At 39.7% G+C, this 22,597-nt stretch overlaps 1 protein-coding gene across 3 annotated transcripts in view; it reads right to left on the reverse strand.

Moving 5' to 3' along the window:
* Mob1b (MOB kinase activator 1B) overlaps positions 1-22,597 on the reverse strand; it is a 43,205-nt gene that overhangs the window by 19,098 nt on the left and 1,510 nt on the right. For 2 of the 3 annotated variants that reach the window (XM_048424992.3, XM_085691660.2), the window contains one exon: positions 1,342-1,508. In XM_048424992.3, coding sequence (XP_048280949.1) covers positions 1,342-1,508 — 167 coding nt within the window. Of the gene's footprint in view, positions 1-1,341; positions 1,509-12,332; positions 12,446-22,597 lie in introns of those variants that run through there. The other variant, XM_048424976.3, reaches the window with a different exon arrangement.

Genomic DNA, 22,597 nt, shown 5'->3' on the forward strand with positions numbered 1-22,597 from the left:
GAAAAGTTCACACCAGAGCCCCAATTTGTTGACTGTACTAAAATGAGGAGCTTGTACTAGGGAGCAACACAAAAGTGTGAAAAATTATTGGCAACCCACATTAAAAAATGTATATATACAATATACAAAGAACTATATGTAAGAGATGACAACACAGCAGAAAATGTAACAATTTAAAATCTCCCTTCACAGAAAGTTTCTAGATAATCATGAAACCCTATGAAAAAAATCTCAGTAATAATGAAACCACAAATTTTAATGATAATGGGTTGTCATTCCAAAGCCACGCCCCCCCAAAACACTTACCTTCAAAGTGGAAAAGCCAAGAATACCCAACACACTGTGAACTGTGTGAGCACGTGGAGGCTAGGGGAGAGCACTAACAGCTGTCCCAGTACCACAGACACCCCATCCTAGCAACTCAGACAGACAGACAATACAGACAGAATTAACTGCTCCTAGACTTAATATGTTGAGTCTAAAATACAGGGTTCTACACAGCCATTCTTAACCTTTCTTAATTAGTATATGCATGCTAGCAAAATGATTCAGTGGGTAAGAGTGCTTGCCACCAAGCCTGATAACCGAAGTTTGATCCCCAGGACCCACATGGTAGAGAGAAAAAACTGTCCTCTAACCCTCACATACTTGCTGTGACATGTGTTTTCACAGACATTAACACAAACACACAAATAAATAAATGTGAAAAAATCCAAATAGCTAATAAATGAGCTCTCAAAGTACAGAAGCACAAACAAGTGCCAAAAGGAAAGAGAAGAGAGAAGAGGGGACAAGAAAGGAAGGGACAAGAGGACAGAGCAGGGCAGGGCCTTTAATCCTAGCAACTGGGAGGTAGATGAATCTCTGTACATTGAAGATCAGCCTAATCTACATAATGAGTTCTAAGTCAGCAAAGGCTACACAGTGAGACCCTATAATGTACACATACATTGGAAACTTATTCTGGTTATCTTTGAGATGTCACAAAAATCATCTCATTGGGTAAAATGGCTCTCACTAATAAAGTGAAAAAATAAACCATTTATTTTTAATAACAAAACTGTGTTAGTCCAGAAATACCACATTCTAATTAATCGCATAATTAAAAAATAATGTGACAGTAAAGTTCTATGGACATTTCATAAATTTTCATACTCAGATAAAATAGCATAAAGACTAACAGATTAGGACATTACTAAATAGTGACATTAGGCTATCTGTCATCACCATATTGTGACTATTAGACTAAACAGATTCTAGAATAACCAGCACCTAAACATTCACCTGCACTGAGGTCACTGTCCCACTTCAGAGTCTGGTGAGAAACAGACGGCTACTTACTGTTCACTGCGACCCACTCATTGAGGTCCTCTCCCTCAGGAAGCATGACGGCCATGCGGAGGTTCCCACTGCCAAGTGTGGCTTCTGCATGTTTTAAGAGCTCATACTGGTGAGAACCCTCTGGGATGTTCTTCTTTGGTTTAAAAGTTTTAGAAGAGCGACTACCACTATGAATAGAGAAAAGAAAAGGGGGTGGATAAACTATCAATAGAATCTACAATTTATTACTGGGCAAAATAAGTCATCTTAAATATCCAAAAATTAATAAGAATTACACTTTCAGTCCCCAAACTTAAACTGTACTAGCTATATTAATCCTAGCAATAATGTAGTTACTGTATGTAATATAATGACTGTGTTATCTACCCAAAATACATACACATATTCTCTCTACTCTCTAATTCAACTCAGGAGGAAAAAAAGAACTTTCAATTGTAACTAATGTAGTTACAATTGAAACTAACCACTAATAATAAACTAATAGTAAACTAACCACTCTGCATTACAGACTATAATCTACAAATTTTTTTTAAAAAGGCAGTTCTATAATGTGTAATTTTATTCCTTATTCAACCCTGCTTGTCATTTTAATACACAGAAGTGTTTTCTCTTATAAAATGTAGATGCAATTTCATATCAGTGTAATATAAAAACCCAAGAACATGGGGAAAAGAAGGTAGATATTCTTCTACCCAATTACAGGAAGCACTTGCAATCGCTCATAACACAGAATTCTGGTTAAACAGGTTACTATGACTGGTCAAATTGCAGAATGCATACAAATACACATGTAGTGTAGCTTATGTAACACACGTATACATACAGTCAGCCCTCCATGAGTTTTCATATTGACTCAATCAAACAGGAACTGAAAATACTTGGGGAAATTACAACTTTACAGAACATACAAATGTTTGTTTCCTGTCATCCTCTAAACATAGTATAATAGAACTTAGACTGTGTAAGTAAACTAGATATAAGCTTAAAAGTATGTAAGAGGATAGATAGAATACATATGCAAGAATCATACCATTCTATAAAAGACACTTAGGCATATACATACAGTCTCTATAATATTGCAGGATCCTGGACCCAATCCCCCTTGGATATAGAAGAACTGAGGGAGGGAGGGAGGGAGGGAGGGAGGGAGGGAGGCAGGGAGGCAGGGAGGGAGGGAGGCAGGGTGAGAGAGAAGACAGAAAGGGGTGGGGGGGTCAACTAAAACTAGGTTTAGAATGAGTTTTAAAAGATTAAGAGCAGGGTGAAGAGGTACACAATTGTAGCTCTTGGGAGGCAGAAACCTGCAGATCTCTGTGAGTTTGAAACTAGCCTAGTCTACATAGTGAGTTCCGGAACAACCAAAACTGCACACCACAGAGAAACACTGTCAAAGAAACAAACGCCACCCCTCCACACCTCTTGCCACCTGTAGCAGGTGAGAGAGCTGTCCCTGCGGTCATAAGAGCAAGAGAGCTGTCCCTACCCCTCACCAGCTGCAGCAGGAGAGCAGGCCCTGCACCTCACCTGCTGATGGGGGCGCAGGTGAGCCTGCCCTGAGGGCATGAGTGTAGAAAAGCTGGCCCCACTACTGAGTGTCTATCATAAGGCAGCATGGGTGAGATGGTCTCACCCCTGCCCCTTACCACCTACAGCAGACAAGAAACTGAACCCTTACCAGGTACAGCACTTGGTAAAGTGGGGCCTGCACCTCGTCTGAGCAGCACAGTAGAGCTGACTCTGTTGACAGGGATGGGAGACCTGGCTCCACCATCTGCCATACGGTGGCTTGGGCAAAGGAGAGATGTTCCCCGCCCTGTGGCAGTTGGAAGAGCTGAAGCTGCCCCTAACCAGCTATGGCCCCGGGAAGAGTGGCCTGGACAACACAGTAGAGCTAACCCTGGTGGTGTAGGTGTGGGCGAGCCAAACCCGAAGGCATAAGGGCAGGAGAACACTGGGCTGCCCCTTGTTCCTTGCTGTATATATAGGGTGAACTAGTCAGGGCAACGCTGGAGAGCGTAACCTAGTGGTGAGGACAAGGGAGAGCTGGAGGGCTGGCCAACCATGTAACTACCCAGGCCCAGAACCAGGGTTATGAGTTGGCCCACCCTGCTGTCAAATATTATTTTAAGATGTGTTACATCTATTTATACCGTGGAACATTTGTTTTAATGATGCAAAAATGTGTTGTATTCTTTTATGTCACATTTAACTCTGTGAAGCTGTGATTCTTTGCCTGTCTAAAACACCTGATGGTCTAGTAAAAGAACTGAATAGCCAATAGCAAGGCAGGAAGAACAACAAATGGAGCTGGCAGGCAGAGAGAATAAACAGCAGGAGACATCTGGGAGAGAAGGAGAAAGAAGGAAGAAAGGAGAGGAGGACATCAGGGGCCAACCACACAGCAAGCCATGGAGAAAGTAGTACAGAAAGGCAAACAGGGGATAGAGATGGCTCTGCGGCTAAGAGCACTGACTGCTCTTCCAGAGCGCCCACATGGCAGCTCATACCAGTCTTTAACTCCAGCTACAGGCTTCAGAAGTACATGCAGGCCAAAACCAACTAAAATGAAATAAATATAGATAGATAGATAGATAGATAGATAGATAGATAGATAGATAGATAGATAGATAGAGAAAGGTATACAGAAATAGAGAAGGATAAAAGCCCAGAGGCAAAAGATAGATGGGATAATTTAAGATAAGCTGGCAAGAAATAAGCCAAGGTTGTGTTTTATAAGAGTAAGAGTCTCTGTGTGTGGTTTATTTGGGGGTTTTATGACAGGCTCCCCCAGGAGCAAGGACCCCCCCAAAAAAGTCAAAAGAATACAAAAGAAAACAGTAAAAAAACGAACACCACCACCTTGTGGGAGAATTGTCTGTATTCTGTCAATCATGTTTTAAATAAATGCTGATTGGCCAGGCAGGAGGTGTAGGCGGGGAAACCAGACAGGAAGTGGAAATGATGCGAGGAGAGCAGGAGAATTCTGGGAAGGAGGAAGCTGATTCCACTTACTCCTGCCCAGACCACCGAAGCAGCAGGATGTGAGCTGCCCCACTGAAAAAGGTACTGAGCCACATGGCTAACATAGATCAGAAAAATGGGTTAATCAAGATGTGAGAGTTAGCCAGTAAGAGGCTAGACCTAATGGGCCAATCAGCTTTATAACTTACAGAGATCTGTGTGTGATTTTTCTCTGGGACTAAACAGCTGGGGGGCCGGGCAGGACAGAAACACAAACAAGCCAGTCCCTTCATGTTACAACACCTCAACATCCACTCCATCTATAATCTGATGGAGCATTGGGGGGGCCGGTTCCACAAACCAAAGCTGCAAAATCTCTACAATACAGAGCAACAACAGGGTATCTAAGAGGAGTCCCAGAGAAGCCCCAGTATCAATGGTGTAGCAGAAACCAGAGTCTTAACCCAGACCAATGACTCTTTGCAATGAACACTTGAAACTAAAGACATATGGACTAAAGGGTATATTGACAAACTCACTGTGTCACATGACAGCTTCTATAACAAGACTTTTCTTTTTTTTTCTCTCTGTTTTCCTTTCTTTTAAATTTTACTTTATTGGTGGGATTATAAGGGCAGAAGGTGGATATCTAGGGACAGGAAGATGAATGGGATCAAGATGCATGACACAAAAGACACAAAGAATAAACAAAAACGAACTTTAAAAAATTCAGACATTTGAAGATATGAATATGAAAACAGAATCCTAAACAGAACACAAAATGGTGAAACATTACACTCATCACAGCTTTGCCTTCTTCAACCCTTTCTCTGAAGTTTAAACTCCACATCCCTTCCTGCCTTCCCCAGGATACAGCTATGGCTCAACCCTAGTTGTATACTACAACCACAGAGGATACTAAAGTAAGTTAAAAGTCTACCAATTAACCCAAATATCCAACTCAAACAGTGATATCACTCGACTAACATGCTCATTTAGATATTGTCTGTTCTTGAGTGCTTAATTAGAATTAAATTGGTATTTTTCAACACCAAACACATCCACCTTCCATGTCTTTAGTCAACAACCATGGAATCTCTTCAAAAACATTAATAAGTAGACACGGTTCCTCCTCTGAGAACCACTCAGTAGCTTCCCAGTGCTCTCAGAATAAATCCAAAGGTAAGACACTGGATAAGGTCAAGCTGTAGAACACATTAGAGTGCACGGACTTTCCTCCAGTCTAATCATAATGCATTAAACATCAAATTCTTGCCAAACAGTTCTAAAATATATTTACAAAACTACAATTATACCTTTTCAAACTCAATTCTTATTTTATTTTCTCCTTTTCAAACCTCTTAAAAACAGAAAAACAGAAAAAACTGTTTTTCTCAGGGGTTCTGACAAAACTAAGGAAAGTATTGGACCACTGGACATCCCTGGGTCTTCTCATACTTAACTGTGATAAATATACTATGCCAATATATTTTACAAGATTAGGTATTTTCCTAATCTATCTGTTGATTATGAAAATAGCTCTCCTCAGACTCTTGTGGTTCAAGCCTTGAGGCAGCCTGCTTAAAAAACAAAAACAAAAACAAAACAAAACAAAACTCACTTAAGCCACCACCAAGTTAGAAAGAACTGGCAGCTCTGAGAATAGCTGCAGCACACACGTTCTTGACCTATGCCAGCAGAGAGATGTGTGTGGGTCTCACTTGCTCCCCAAAGTTATCTGCCAATTAAACTTCTCTTCCCTGAAAAAGTACTTTCTACATCAGGGCCTCTTCTAAGATTTGATCCTTATCAAACTAAAATCTAACACATAAAACTTTATACTTTGTTAGAAAAAAGAACCTGGATTTGATGTTGTAGAATATCAGTTTTCACGTGTATTAATGTTTTTGTGTCTAGTTTGGTTTTTTGAAATATTCATTCTAGTTTAGACCTGCCTCAAATTCACCACGGTTTCATTTTCCCTAGGTTTATTATTTGGTAGCTCATCACTCCCAATTTACTGACTTTTTTTCTTTACTTTTTTTCTTATTTTTTTATTTTTATTTTTTTCAAGACAGGGTTTCTCTGTAGCTTTCTAGCTCTTGCAGACCAGGCTGACCTCGAACTCACAAGAGATTCACCTGCCTCAGGCTCCTGAGTGCTTGGATTAAAGGTGTGCACCACCACCATCCAGCTACTAGCCTTTTTCTTAGGCAAGTTCTCCAGAGTCTGCTTCTTGTTGTTGTTGTCATTTGTTTCCCAATTATTAAAGACTAATAAAAGCAAAGTACCACTAATCCTGTGTCACAGAACATAAAAACTACATGTGAAAAGAGATTTTAAACTGTAAAATGCTATGCAATTGTTAGCAGTTTCATTCACCATCTTTCCTTTTCTTGAACCAGAATAATTGAGTAAAGACATGGTGGTACAAAGTCCTAAGCTGGAATCAACCCCAGTCCCACCCTCAGCTCCCTAGACTACATGGGGAATAGGCCCATGGTGTGGAAACAACTGTAGACATAAGGTTCAAAGACAACTGAAGATGATGTACTGTAGTTTGCATTTGTGTACTCGCCTCCCTGTGTTCACGCTACTGCTAAGGTGCGCTCAGAATAACAAGTTCCTGTTTCCTCAGATGCCAGTTTCTTCTTCCTCTGGCCCTTAAGAAACCACAATCTGGAGTTTGAGAGATAGCTCAGCAGTTAAGAGCACTGGCTGCTCTTGCAGAGGGTCCAAGTTTACTCCCCAAAACTCACACCTTGGTCTGTAACTCCAGTTCCAAGGAATCTGATACCCTCTTCTGGCCTCCACTGGCAGTGTATAAGTTGTTTGGGGATTTTTCTGTGGTTTTTGTTTTGGTTTGGTTTTTTGAGACAGGGTTTCTCTGTGTAGCTCTGTCTATCCTGGAACTAACTCTGCAGACCAGGCTGACCTTAAACTCAGAGACCCACCTGTCTACACCTCGTGGGTACCGGAATTAAAGGCTTGCACCACTGTCCACCTAACACACACTTCTCTATTTCTAATTTTCATTAATTCAAACTTCCAAGTCCAGGTGGTTCCTGTGTGTTAAAGGGTTCCTTCTAAAGCTTCAACAGACATCAGCCACCTGTTGACTTCGTTGTCTCCATCGTTTGCTTCTCTTCTGCAAGTACTGCTGTGCAGCACTCAGTGTGTACGTGAGAAATCCTCAGGACAGCCTCGTTCCAGAGCATGTGTGATTTTGGATTGTACGATGCTCTTTTTACCCTCGCAAGTAAGTTATAGCCTCAAAAATCCAATTATAATACCCTCTGAGAACAGTTGATTTTGAAGATAAAAATTCCTCTTTTAGTTCCCAACATAGCATCATACCTACAGAGAATGCAGACCCTTATGATTAAATCTGAACAATATGAGTACTTATAAGGGGTAGTACATTAATAGTACAGCCTCCTTGAGGCTATAACTTTCCAAATAAACACCTAAGATATTCAGGATTAGTTTTCCCGCCCTCCTTATCCTATCCAAAAACAAATCAACTTGCAGAGCAAGTCAGTGCAGTCTAGAATACGCCATCCTAGACACAGTTCTTACCCTTTATAAGATACAATTATCCCTTGTGATTTGCCTGTTTTAAGTTTCAACATCATTTGCTTCCTGTTCGAGACCATAAAGAATATATTGGGTCTCAAAGGAATACCCATTTTGTTTCCTGTAAGCCATTTAATGCTATCAAAACCATTCATTTTAACATCTATTGGCAAATGACAAGGTTATAGTTTCTAAAATGGACTGGAGAATCTTAAGGCTGAAGACATGAGAGAAATCAAACCAGGAGCAACAGCAGGAAATAAAAAGATACCTGAATATTTTGACATTGAAGAATATGCTAGTTTATTGAAAATCAGAAACCAATTAACTATCATCAATTTGTATCAATAGTCCCATTCCTTCAAGGTGAAGTGATTTACTCTGACCACACAGACTTTTAAATGGAAGAACTAGGATTCAATAACAGTCTATCATCTTGAAGTTACTTAGCATTACTGTTTTAGCTTCCTCATCTATACAGTACCAAAACAAGGCTTGCCTTACTACTGAACCACCTGGGAAGTACACCATTTATACTGGTTTTCTTTGCTCCATTCTAAGTACAAAACTGGCGGCATTCATTTCAGTATTTCTTCTTCAGGTCTAAGTCTACTACCAGAGATAAGGAACTGCATAAATAACTTGTTGGTTGACAGTTCCACTCAGCTTCAGGCTTAGAACTCCTAACAGTGTAGTAATGAAGATTGATATTAACTTATTAACTAATATCTCCAACATGCTTCATGCTCAAAAATATTTTACATGTAATTGTTCATTCAGCTGTTACAAATGAACTCTGCCATAGTGCTAATTTCTTATTTTGTAATATAAATTTTAGTCTTAAAATGTTCAATTTGCCCAAGATTACAAAAGTTGTAAAATAAAGAGCCCAGTTTAAAGTCAATTTTGGGGATCAAAGGAATAGTTCAACAGTAGAGCACGTGTTTAACATGAACAAGGAAGGTCCTGTGTTCAATCCAGAGCACTAAAATAAGTTAATAAAATCCATTTTCTTACTTCTGCACACTACTTAATGCCTTTTCCTCATTTTCTGCACGATTATATCTTGCAATTTCATATCATACTTCAGTAGAGCCATTCAAGAATTAATACAAAGTTAACTTACAATAAAAAATATAAAAGGTGTATTTTAAAAGCAATCTTTACTGGGTACATTGGCACACACCTTTAAGCCCAGCACTCAGGAGGCAGGAAGACCAGCCTGATCTATAAAGTGAGTTTTCAGACAGCCAGGGCTACAGACAAACCCTGCCTGGAAAATACAACAACAACAAAAAAGCAATCTTCTAAATACCTAGTTATGTTTCCTTTCTTCACACATATCTAACATGGAAGTACTGAACACCATACTCTGCCAGTAAAAAAATTTAAAATCTGGCCCAATAGTAGTAACAGTGACTAGTGAAATCCTCCTGTAAAGATCGATTTCTCCTTAAAATTTGCAAAGAAATTTATGCTTCTTAAAAGGCTCATAAGTGTCTGAAGATTTCAAAATGAACATATTCTAGGAAGAAAGCTCAAAGATAAAGGCTAACATCAAAAAGATCATCTTGGGGCTGAACAGATGGATCAGCAGTTTAGAGAGAGCACTTGCTGCTCTTGCAAAGGACAGAATTCAATTCTGAGCACCCACACCACAACTCAGACCATCTAGAATTCTAGTTGCAGAGGATTCAACACCACTTCTAACTTATTTGAGTTTCTGCATGAACATGGTGCACATACATAGACTCAAGCACACATAAAACAAATACCTTTTTACAAATGATCATCTTGACTTAAAAGGGACAGCAATGTATACAAACATATCTGTTTATATTTTGGCTAAAAATTTTATTTTTTATAAGTAATATTGCTATTATTGTTACAGTTGGAAAAGGTTAGGAAACTCATGTAGCCAGAAAACAAGAAAGAACACTTTCAACAGATCAGAAATTGAAGAATTCTGATGAGATTAAAAAGCTGATGAGCTTAGGGCTAGAGAAACAGTTCAATTGTAAAGTGTTTGCTATGCAAACTTAAGGACCTAAGTTCAATGCTCAGTTCCCACATAGATGGATAGATAGATAGATAGACAGACACACAGACAGACAGACAGAAAGAAAGAAAGAAGAATAGCTAGGCAGTGGTGGCACATGCCTTTAATTCAAGCACTCCAGAGGCAAAGATAGGCCTCTGTGAGTTTTGAGGCCAGCCTGATCTACATAGTGAGACTCAGAACAGTCAGGACTACACACAGAAACTGTCTCAAAAAAAAAAAGTGGGGGGGGGGGGGAGATGGTATTGCACACCTATAATTCTAGGCTTAGGAGACAAGAACACCCCTGTCAGCTCCAGATTCCATAAGAACCAGTCAGAAAAACATGACTGAGAAGTCACCCAAAGTCAACAACCTCTAGTTTCCACACATTTATGCCCCAACTAATATGTGCTCGAACACACACACAAACACATACACATGCATATATGTACCCAAACATACACACAGAAATACTTCAGTGATCTAAAGTAACAGGGAATCTTGAGTCTTATGGAGGCTGCTATGACTAAAAATCTGAATTATAGGAGAGAGGCCCTGTAGGGTTTTCAGTAGATTGTATGGGAAATGAACCGGCTCTACGCAATTGGACTCCTCTGCTGGTCTTTTCCTGAGAAGCAAGGAAGGGGCAACAAGTGTGTAGTAATAGGCTAAGACTCAGAGCAGAGTTGAGTTTGGAGATTACCACCTGCCCAACAGATAAGGGTACACAATCAATCAAGCAAACATCTATTGGTGTACATGCACACGCACAAATACACAGTGAGGTATTTGATCATTCTCCTACTATTGTCAAAAGAAAGCTCCTATAATCAAAGACTGTAATTCACTAAAAAGAAAACCATAAAAATTACCAAACACAAATAAGCAAACAACCTCCACAACATCAACTACTCAAGAAACCAATACCAAGAAAAAATTACAACTTAATAAGTAGCCGGGTGGTGGCGCACACCTTAAATCCCGGCAGATCTCTGTGAGCGAGGCTAGCCTGGTCTACAAGTGCTAGTTCCAGTACAGGCTTCAAAGCTATATATACAAAGAAACCCTGCTTCGAAAAACAAAAAAAAACAATTTAATAACTAAAGAAACTGAGCGACATTGTAAGGAAGACACCCAAAGTCAACCTCTGGTTTCCACACACAGGTGCATCCACCAGTATGTGCACATGCACTAAATATACCCAATGTCTTCAGGAATAACAAGGATACTATCACCTTCATGAAAAAGGCAATTATTAAAAGAGAGTGCTTTGTAACAAATCACCAAACTGCTTCCTAACTTGGCTATGCTGAAAGTACAGAAGGATTAAACTCTCCTTTAACATTCTGTCAAGTCAATAAATGTTGTCAATAATCAGTGGTGGGGAAGGGGGAAAACCAGGTTTTAAAAGGTTGATAATGGTTACAATTGCACAACCTGGAGAAAATACCAATATACCAAATTATGCTATAAATAAGTGATTTGTGAAGTATGTGATTATACATAAATAAAGCTACTTTTAAAGGCACTAAGTTGACATAAATACAGACAACTGATTTTTGACAAATGAGGAAATAAAACTCAATGAAGGAAGAATGATCTTTTCAGGAAATGGTGTTAAAACAATGAGAACTCCGTATGTAAAACATAAATCTAAACAAATTCAACACCTTACTAAAAAAGTAATTTGAGTTGGATCACAGATTTAATGTGGAACACAATACCGTAAGACTTCTAGCTGGGTGGAGTTGGTGCACACCTTTAATCCCAGCACTCAGCAGGCAGAGACAGTCAGATCTCTTTGAGACTGAGGCCAGCCTGGAATACAGAATGAATTCCAGGATAGCTAGGGCTACACAGGGAAACCTTGTCTGGGGGGGAAAAAGACTTCTAGAAAAAAAAAATAGGAGAAAAATCTCTGGACTCTTGAATCTACCAAGATGCAAAGTCATCACAAAAGAAACTGACAAGTTAAATTATAAAAGTTAATATCTGTACTGTGTAAGACAACATAGAGAAAATGGAGAAGCTACAGACTAGCAGACAAATATTTACCAACTACATATATATGTATGTGTGAAATACTCTGGTCTGATACACTATGATTCCAAACACATGACATTTTGGCAACTAATGACAATAAATGATCAGCAATCATAGCTGGGGTAGGGAAGAGTGGGTCTTTCCCAAGAGAACTGACCATATATGTTCACATTAAAAGTGTGAACAAATATCCATAGCAGCATTATTCATAATAGACAAACTAGCAGAATAACAAATATAAATCAATTGATAAATGGAAAATAAAAGTAGGTCACCCACATAACAATATTTAACAATAAAGAATAATGTACTGAATACATATTACAAATGATAAATCTTAAAAATATTGTGCAAAATGAAAAAAACTTACCTACAAGACACAAAATATTTGGTATTGCATTTTGGATGACTCCGTCTACAAGAAATGTCCAAAATAGGCAAATACATCGGCAGAACAGACTATAGTTGCCAGAGGTTAGAGAGCTGGAGGAGTAAAAAAGTATTGCAATGGCTTGTAATCCCAAAATTTGGGAGGGGAAGCAAAAGGCCAGCCTCTTGCTATGTAGCAGGTTCAAAGTCAGTCTGGGATCCAGGAGACTTCACCTCAAAAACAAAGAGGCTGGGAGTGGTGGTAGATCTCTGTGAGTCTGAGACCAGCCTGGTCTACGTAGTTTCAGGTGAGCCAGAGTGAGACCCTGTCTCAGACTGACAGACAGACAGATAAACGGATAAATAAATAAGCAAGCAAGGGGAAAAGAGAGGGAAGGAGAAAGTAGGGAATGGAGGGATGACAGAAACAGTAAATATGGTGTGATAGGATTTCTATTTTTAGATTATACAAAGAGAACTAACCAAGAGAGAAAGTAACATAGCATTTAACATACATGTATATAGCACACATATATAGTGAGGTCTCATGTTTTAAACTAATATTTCAGCTGCATAAATAAAACCCCAACATAAAACTACAGAATTGGAGTGACTCTAACAGTAACAGTTTAAATGTCAAGGAAGGGGCTGGAGAGATAGGTCATTGGTTATGCATACTGGCTGCTCTTCCAGAAGACCTAGGTTTGACTCCCAGCATCCACATAGTGGTTCATACTCATCTGTAACTCCAGTTTCAGGGGATTGGATGCTCTATTCTAGCCTCCCCAGGCATGCAAAGTGGTATACTAGCACACATGCAGGCACAATCATACACATAAAATTAAAGTTTAAAGAATAAATTTTAAAAGACTGCAAAGAACACTGAAATATCATCTAGTGAACTGTGAATGCATAGGCCAGGGGTAAGAGTTAGATACTGAACTAAAGGAATGGTAGTGGTGAGGAAGCAGTCAGTAACCCAGCCAGAAGAACAAGAATGGCATTCAAAAAGACAGGCAACTCCGGACAAATGCAAGCTGTAGGAGATGCAAGTAAAATGGCAGAGTACTGCAAAGCAGCAAAGACATGGTAGAAAGGGTATGGTGAGCTGGAGTGATAATCAAGGACCATCTTTAGATATCTCTGCTGAAGAGTACTGCCAAGCACTCTGAGCCCATTCCAGTTTCTAACTGAAAAGATCATGTGAACTACAAAAAAAACAGGTAAACCACAGAATTCTAGCTCCCTCCTTTTCCTATTAAAAAGAAAAACAAAAAAAGGGATACTAGCCAGACATGATGAGGTGGTAGAGGAAGCACTGAGGAGGCAGAGGCAGGTGGATCTCTGTGAATTTGAGGATAGCCTATCTACATAGCAAAAACAAGAACAACCAGAGTTAATCATGAGAGCCCATCTCAGAAAACAAACAAATAGGCAAAAATAATGCTAGAGTTGATCAGCAATAGTGGCAACACTAGAAACAAGCAACTTAAGTTCCTGATACCCAATACAAACAGTCCTTGCACAAAAGTACACTTCACAGCTCTTGCTGGTTAATACATGAACATAGGCAGGACTTCCAGACAGAGAAAGAGGAACTGGGAGCAAGAATCGAGGTACAATTTTGCCAGCAGACACAAGCAGACCTGAAGCAAGTCAGACATAACCAAGCCATGTGGCCGAACAGAGATTTTAAAAAATATGGGTAAATTATAAGAACTACTAAGGAAAAAGACTAAGCTAAGGTCAAGTTTTCAAAATTAACAATAAGTCTCCAGGTCATTATTTGTATGCTGGTGGTCCTAAGACAGTCCGACAAGAAAGCTTGCTACATTTATCCATGTACCATGCTGCAATTTTAAACTTCTTTTTTCTTTTTAAGATTTATTTATTGTGTAGCCAGTATTCTGCCTGCAAGCATGCCTTCAGGCCAGATAAGGGCACCAGATCTCATTATAGATGGTTGTGAGTTAAATGAGTTTGCACCAGTCAAGCTTCTAACACAGGGTTCATTCTAACCTTTCCTATTCTTTACTTTCCCAGTTGTCCTCATTTACTTGTTTACTTACTACACAGCACAATTTCTGACCTGCTTCGGTTACCTTTCTTGTGGCCGAGGCTCCAATAGTAGACATAGAACCAAGAACCTCGTGTTCTTTATAGAACTTTGCCTGTGCATTACATTTAACTGAAATAGTTCTTTGTTTAAAAACTTCCTGTTGCTATAGTCTTTTTAAGATTTATTTATTATATATACATTGTTCTGTCTGTCTCCTTGCTGGCCAGAAGAGGGCACCAGATCTCATCACAGATGGCTGTGAGCCACCATGTAGTTGCTGGGAATTGAACTTAGGACCTCTGGAAGAGCAGTCAGTGCTCTGAACCGTTGAGCCAACTCTCCAGCCCCCTGTTGTTATAATCTTTACACACAAGTCTAATTCCATTCCCACTATCTCTTCTCTGCCAAAATTTCAACTGATTGTCTTATTCTAGACTCTTAGAAATAGCACTTTTGAGTCAGTGAATGGGAAACTACACATTTTGAACACTGTTTTAAGGTCTGTTGCTTGGATCTCTGACTTACTGTTCAGGACTCCTAAAGAGGATTTATCAGCCAAAGCTGAGTGGTTTTACTGTTGTTATTGTCTGTATTTTTATGACTGGATCTTATATGTTGCTCAGGCTTGTGACAGACTCCTGGGTTCAAGTCATTATCTTTCCTCAGCCTCCTGAGAAGCTATGATTAGAGGTGTATGCCTGGCTGATAGTTTCTTACCTAAAGTAAAACAGTAATATACCAGAAAAATGTGTCTTTAAGCACTTTTACCCCTACTGTTTCTATTTACTCATTCTTTGTTTATACTGTTATGGCTCTACATTGATACTCCACTTCCACAAAGAATATAAACATAAAAATAATCTCCAAACACTACAACCACGGGGCAACTCCAATATAGTTTAAAACTGAGAAAAAGAACTTGGACAGAAAATACAACACACAGCAATAAGACAATATTTAACCTTCCCATTAAAAACAGCAATAAAAAGAGGTGGAAATTTGGCTCCTCAGTGCTAAAAATATGTACTCTCTCCACAAAGCTCAAGGTTGATTCCCAACATCCACATCAGGGAGCTCACAACCATCAGTAACTCCAGTGCCAAAGGATCTGATGCCCTCTTCTGACTTCCATGGTAACTGCACATACAAGGTGCACCTACATACTTATAAAATACTCACATACACAGTAAATCTTTTTCACAAAATTTTTAAGCAATAAAAAAGCTGAGTGAGGTAGGATATATGTGTAACCCTAGCACTCTAGGGGCTAAGGCAGAATGATGAGTTTGAAGCTAACTTAGGCTTCATAGTAAGCTCCCAGTCCCTGAACTATAAAACAAAACACTATCTCATTAAAAAATTAAATCAAACAAAAACTAGTAATAAGGCTATTTAGCCATGAGATTATCCAAATAATAATGCCAGACATTTATTTTCCTTCAAATTCTTGCTTTTAGTTTCTAACCTCAGAAAAACCAGAGTACCACTAATACATATCATAATAAAAGCACAGAAATTACCTATAATTATCAGAAATGCCAAAATTTTTATAAAAATAACAGCCTCTAGCAGTCATAATAATGCTGTGATATTCATATCACTGTTTCATGTAACTATAATTTATGGAGTAAAACTTTCCATAAACTCAGTATCTCTAGTTCCCCCAATATTTCTGGAGTATTGGTCCTAAACACAAGATCCATAGAAAAGAAAAAAAATGAATGAATCCCCTAGCTGCACAAGTACTACACATATGGAGTCTCACACTGTACTCATTCTTAAGAGGTCTACCACAGGCGCCCCCAATGCTACAACAGGAGCTGGGGCAATAACCTCCACAACAGCCAGAGCCCAGGACACAAGAGAGACAACCAAGATGGGTCATAAAAAAAAAGCCACTATGTAGCAAATAAGTAAATGAGGTCAACTGGGAATCAGGTTTTTCATGGATAAAAAATGTGGAGACTAGGGGAGGCTAGAATGAACTATGTTACAGGCTGGAATGGTGCAAACTCATCTAATATATGCAGACAGACACTTTTCTTTATAATGGACATGCATTTGTATGTGTATATGTTTTCTAGCAGAGTCCAGCCAAACGGCTTAGCAATAGCAAAAAACATCTGTAGCAGTAGGTGTATATGCCACCTATATTGCTTTCTAAATACTATTCTCCACTAGTAGAAACAAAGCTCTCAGGGAAACAGCCAGATCCAAGACTGAGGCACAGAAACTATAAGATAACCCTGGAACATCTTATGTCAGTAAGCATGACAAAAACAGAGATGAACATAAGAGAAAGGACACAGGAACAAGCATAAATAAGGTTTTCACTACCCAAAGCTGGGACAATTTGAGCACCAAAGTTAGTAATAATAATTTCAGATCCTAACTAACTGAAGAACCAGGCAGTGGTGGACACATCTTTAATCCCAGCACTCAAGAGGTAGAGACAGGCAGATCTCTGAGTTCAAAGCCAGCCTGGTCTACAGAGTGAGTTCCAGGACAACCAGATATACACAGATGTAACATGAGGGGCCGGCTTGTTGGGGTTTCTGTCCCGCCCGGGTACCCCACAACCGGCAAGCCCCAGAAAATCAATCACACAGAGATCTCTATAGGTTATAAAGCTGACTGGCCCATTAGGTCAGGCTACTTATTAGCTCTTATAACTTATGTTACCCCATTATTCTTATCTACGTTAGCACAAAATGGCTCAGTACCTTTTCCAGTGTGACAGCTTACATGTTGCCTCTTCAGTGGTCTGCGCAGGAGTGGTTGAGGGAGCTTTCTCCTCCCTAGCCTTATCCTATTCTCATTGCCCCGCCTCTACTTCCTGTCTGGTTGACCCGCCTATACTTCCTGCCTGGCCAATCAGCGTTTTATTAAAATACATGATTGACAGAATACAGGTAATTCTCATGCACCACACAGAGAAACCTGAGGGGTGGGGAGTGGGGGAAGGGCAACACACATCATGGTACACCAGTAACAGACAAATACACCATGTCCACATGATCTGATGCCATTTAAAAAAGAACAACATATACCACTTCTGCCTCATATATATAACCTATGTGCACAGGAAACATCAGAAAAAGTATAAAGAACATTCTACAAAAATGAACCTCAACACTCAAGGGTAAAGGTCATGAAAGAAGAATAAAGAAATACTTTAGTTAGAAAACTGTGGGGCTGACAGTTGAACACCTTAAGCAAACACTGGGTTCCATCTCTAACACTACAGGGGGGATGACAGAATACTTCTGACAGAACTGTGCATGTGTACGCGTGTGCGTGTGTGTGTGTTACTTTGAGATGTTAAGGTTCCTCATCTCTAGATGAGGAACACATGACATGAAAACTCTGTGCGATTTGTTGAAGTCTTTCTGAAGACCGAAAACTTTTTTTTATTTTTATTTTATTTTATTTTTTTCGGTTTTTCCAGATAGGGCTTCTCTGTGTAGCCCTTGCTGTCCTGGAACTTGACCAGGCTGGCTGTCAATTCACAGAGATCCACCTGCCTCTGTTGCCTGGGTGTTATGATTAAAGGTATGCACCTCCATTAGCTGGTCTTAAAAAACTATTTTGTTTTTGAGACAATGTTTCTTTGTGTAGCCCTGGCTTGTAGCAGGAGCTAGCCTCCACGTTCCACCCTCGTTCCACCGCCCGGCTAGCTTAACCCCCAAAATAATCACACAGAAATTGTATTAATTAAATTACTGCTTGGCCCATTATCTCTAGCCTCTTATTGGCTAACTCTCACATCTTGATTAACCCATTTCTATTAAATCTGTGTATCACCACATGACTGTGGCTTAGTGGCAAGATTTTAACCTACGATCATCTCAGGCCGGAGGTTCATGGTGTCTGCCTGTCTCTGCTTTCTTCCTCCCAGAATTCTGCTCTGTCTTCCCTGCCTACCTGAGTTCCGCCCTATCAACTAGGCCAAGGCAGTTTCTTTAATAACCAACGAAAGCAACACAAATACAGAAAGGCCTCCTACACCACTGGCTGTCCTCGAACTTTCTGTAAACCAGACTGCCCTTAAATTTAAGAGCTCCACCTGCCTCTGCCTCATATAACTGCTGGTATTAAAGACTTGTACCACCATGCCTGGCTAAAATAATATATTAAACAATTCAGCAAATGAAATTATTTTACAGCTATTTGTAACTATTGTTATAATGATTTTTAGAGTTCTAAAAGTTTATAATTTTCTATGATTTCACACCTTACTATCAAATTGAAGATATTATAGAAAGTCTTATGTTCTTTGTGCTACACGTTGAACATAGACTGTATCCCTTGAAAGGTCAGTATGTTAAAGGGTTGCTTCCCAGGATGATGTTACTTCATGCTATTGGAACCCTTAGTAGTAGACTTAGCCTCAAAAAGGTCCTTGTCAAACTCTGGACATCAGGCCTGCATGCAAGCCCTTTAGCCAGATGAGTCATTTCATTCGCCCAAAAGTCTATGCACCGTCACTAAGAAAATAACACATGAATAACCTGGTCTATGCATGGGAAGGATCCGTTTGTTTATCTGTGATAAATTATCAATTTGTATAATGTAATAGAAAACATTTGCAAAGTTATACTCAAAAATATGACCTATGGCTATCTGTGAAGCTCTAGTTGTAAATTATATTCTCTGGCTTCCTGAAGGCTCTTACGATGCACTACAGGCTGGCCTTCAACTGACAGTCCTCCTGTTTCCTGGAGATTACAAACATGGATCAGCATGCCCACCAGGAATTACTTTCTTTCTTTTCTTAATTGTATTTTGTAATATCTCTAGTAAACTAATATAAGAATAAGTTATAATATTAGGTTTAAAATTTTCTCCCTTGTCTTTCTCTGTTGTGTTAGCGGCAAAACCATTGAAAAGGATCCTACCAGTACAAGCACAGTGCCTGCTAACACAGACTATTCTGAAAAACAGACCTGACTTAGAAAAATACTCATATATATGGGCTGAGGATTTAGGCTGCAGTTAGACGCCCTCCTAGTCAGTAGGAGCCCTAGCTAGCACCAAAGTGTGGGAGGGTGGATATGCAAAATATAAGCACGAGGTTGTATTAATCACAGACAACACAGCATAAGATCATAAGCCTAGATCCAGACTTCCAGGACTCAAATAGCTATACCTTTATCAGCTACATGACTTTCCTGTGCCAGTTTCCCTACCTAAAAACTAAGGTTCCTGCTAGTTATTTAACTAAGGTTTTTAAAGCACTGGGTACCCAGGCTAGAGAAATGGCTTAGCAGCTAAGTGCACTCCCAGAGGACCCAGGTTTGGGTCACAGTAACCATGCCGTACTCCAGTTTCCTCAGCTCCACGGCCCTCTTCTGGCCTCCACAGGCACTGCATGCACATGGTCACACACATAAATACAAGCAAAACACTCTGGCTCACAGTAAACATTCACCAACCTACAGTTTTACTATTAATTAACTTCTGTTATAGATGAAAACTGTAAAGCACTAAAATCAGCTCAATCATTTGTTTAAAAACAGTAAATAAGGATGGGGGGGACACAGAAAAAAGGACAAGAAGAAAGGAGAAAGACACATGAACTCAGATAAAATACCGGTTTCTTTTCCTACATTTTTGCTTCTGCAAAAGAAAAATGGAAGGGGGAGCTGGAGAGATGACTCAGCAGATAAGAGCACTGGCTGCTCTTCCAGAGGTCCAAGTTCAATTCCCAGCAACCACATGGTAGCTCACAACCAACCGTAGTGAGATCTGGCGCCCTCTTCTGGCCTGGAGGGATACATGCAGTCAGAACACTATACATAATAAGTAAATAAATCTTTTTTAAAAAAAAAAAAGCTATCAGATATGAGAACAATTAAAAAGAAAAAAGAAAAATGGAAGGCACTCAGCATAGTCATTAAGATATATTTTCTTTCTTTCTCCCTTACATTCCTGAACCGTTTTTGTTTCTCCTACATAGAAGCAGACGTGATCTATATTCCTCCACATCCCTAACCCATCTTTTGCTACAGTTAACAGCATTTGTTTTAATTCCATCAAAAAGCCTTACATTAGAAAATTATACTCTCGCTTTTTTCATTATTTCTCAAAAGAATTTTAAAATGCCAGAAACAAAGAACATTCAATACACTTTTTGATTATTATCAACAATCACTTTCCTCCTAAATTTCACTGCACTTTACATAGATAAAATATCAAGAGAAAAAAAACTAAGTAAAGAGACCTGTGTTCCAAAAACTGGGCCAGCAATCCTGGTGATTGTGATTTTTGTCCCTTCAGTAAAATAGGGAACAGGCTATTCCTAAGAGCCCATCTGATCACTCCAAAATTCTACAGCTTCTTGTACAGCCTTCAAAATGTAGAGTTCACAAGCAATTCCCTATTTCCCAAGTAAAACGCACCATAGCCCCTTTCTTTCTCAGAAAAACTCTTACTCATCTTTTACTAGGTAGCACCCAACTTTTTTCTTGAAACCTACTTAGAACAAATTGCTTCCTATGTTTTGGGACTTCACGATGGGTTGATGAGGAAACTGTCAACCAACCACATCTAATTGTGGCATGGCGACCTGGACCCCAGAAAGAAAAATGGGAGATTCAGGTGCGTGCTCTCTCTGCGCGGTGTCTGGAAGTGTGGTGATTGGAAGTCGGACCTCCCGCTCTTATAGTGTGAGTTTCCCCTCTTTAACCACTAAAATATAACTGTTATTCTTGAGCTAGCCTGGTTATTTATCATACCGACCTAATTCGCTACACTGTATGCCATCTACCGTCCACGGAGTACCCACACTCCCCACATAGCTGAAGTGTCGAGAACTTGAATTCTACAAAGCTAACTTAGGTTTCCATACAGACATGCAGAGGTCAATGGGCAGCACAACACAGCGTCAGGCCAGTCTTTTTCACATAATGCAAGGAAAATTCAGTCTGAGCATTCATACAAAGGCTACATAATCGCTCTGAAGACCGCCTGTGCACCCACCAGGATCGCCCTGGGCTGCCCCAGCTCCCACCCCCAGCTCCTACCCCACCTTCTCTGTTTCACAGCACTCCTGCTCTTCCTTCACACTAAGTAATTCCTGACCTCTAACACTTGCGGGCACTGACTGAAACATAAACCCTACTGAACAGGAAGCTTGTCTATCTTAATAAATGACTCGGCTAGGGCACAGCGAAAGTTGTGGGGCTTTTAACCAACAGCGCTTTCCTTCTCAGACCCGACTCATCATGTGCTAACCCTATCTCTCAGTGTCCTATTTCCTCTGCTTTATCTACTGACAGTAGCCTTCCCAAGACAAGGATAGCTGTACGTAACTCCTTCATTTTTCTCTTTTTCTGCTTCCCCTGTTGGTTCATAAATAAACTCAAGAAACTATAAATAAAAATTGTTGATTAAATCTTGTTTGTTTTTAGACAGGATCTCACAGGCTGCTCTGGCTCTCTCCAAGTAAACCAGGCTTACTTCGAATACACAGAGATTCACCCGACTCTGCCTACTAAATTCTAGGATTAAATGTGTGTGCCACCATGCCAGGCTCCCTACAGATTAACTTTTCGGGACTGTTAAACCCATGGGCAAAACCTGTTGAGCGTGTGTATATATATGTGTATGAATACATATATAATTTTTTAGTTGTTTCCATTGAGCTATGTATTTTCTCTGCTCCCCGCACTTCCTCCTCACTCCCCTTCTATATCTTCTCCCACAGTCTCCATACCCCCCATTTACACAGGAGATCTTGTCTTTTTCTACTTCCCAAGTAGATGAGATGCTGAGCATATATTAACTTCTATTTGTGAACTTGCAAAAAAAAAAATTGTTCACTAAATAGCACAAACTCTCTAGATGATCACTGTAGTTACAGCAATATTGTTTTATATAGCTAATACTCATGGGGGGGGGAAGAACTAACCTTCCATGTATCTGCACCTAATACTGAGCCACAGAAAAACAGGACACTATTTTATTTGTATTCACAAAGCAGCACTAGAACCTTCCCCATCACCAATTTCTAGTCAAATACGGCCCTCCTATACTGTAACCACCTTAGCTCGTAAGTTCCAAAAGAGACAAGCCTGTCGGCAGCCACCATCCCACTTACACTCTTGAGAACAGAGGATAGGCAGTGCAAAATCACACTAACAGGAGAGTATACTGATTAAGGTAAACCGTGAAACGACCGCTTGCTGTCCAACCCACCCAGTTTC

This window comes from Myodes glareolus, chromosome 8 (genome assembly GCF_982192425.1).
Source record: "Myodes glareolus chromosome 8, mMyoGla1.1, whole genome shotgun sequence".
NCBI classification, from domain to species: Eukaryota; Metazoa; Chordata; class Mammalia; order Rodentia; family Cricetidae; genus Myodes; species Myodes glareolus.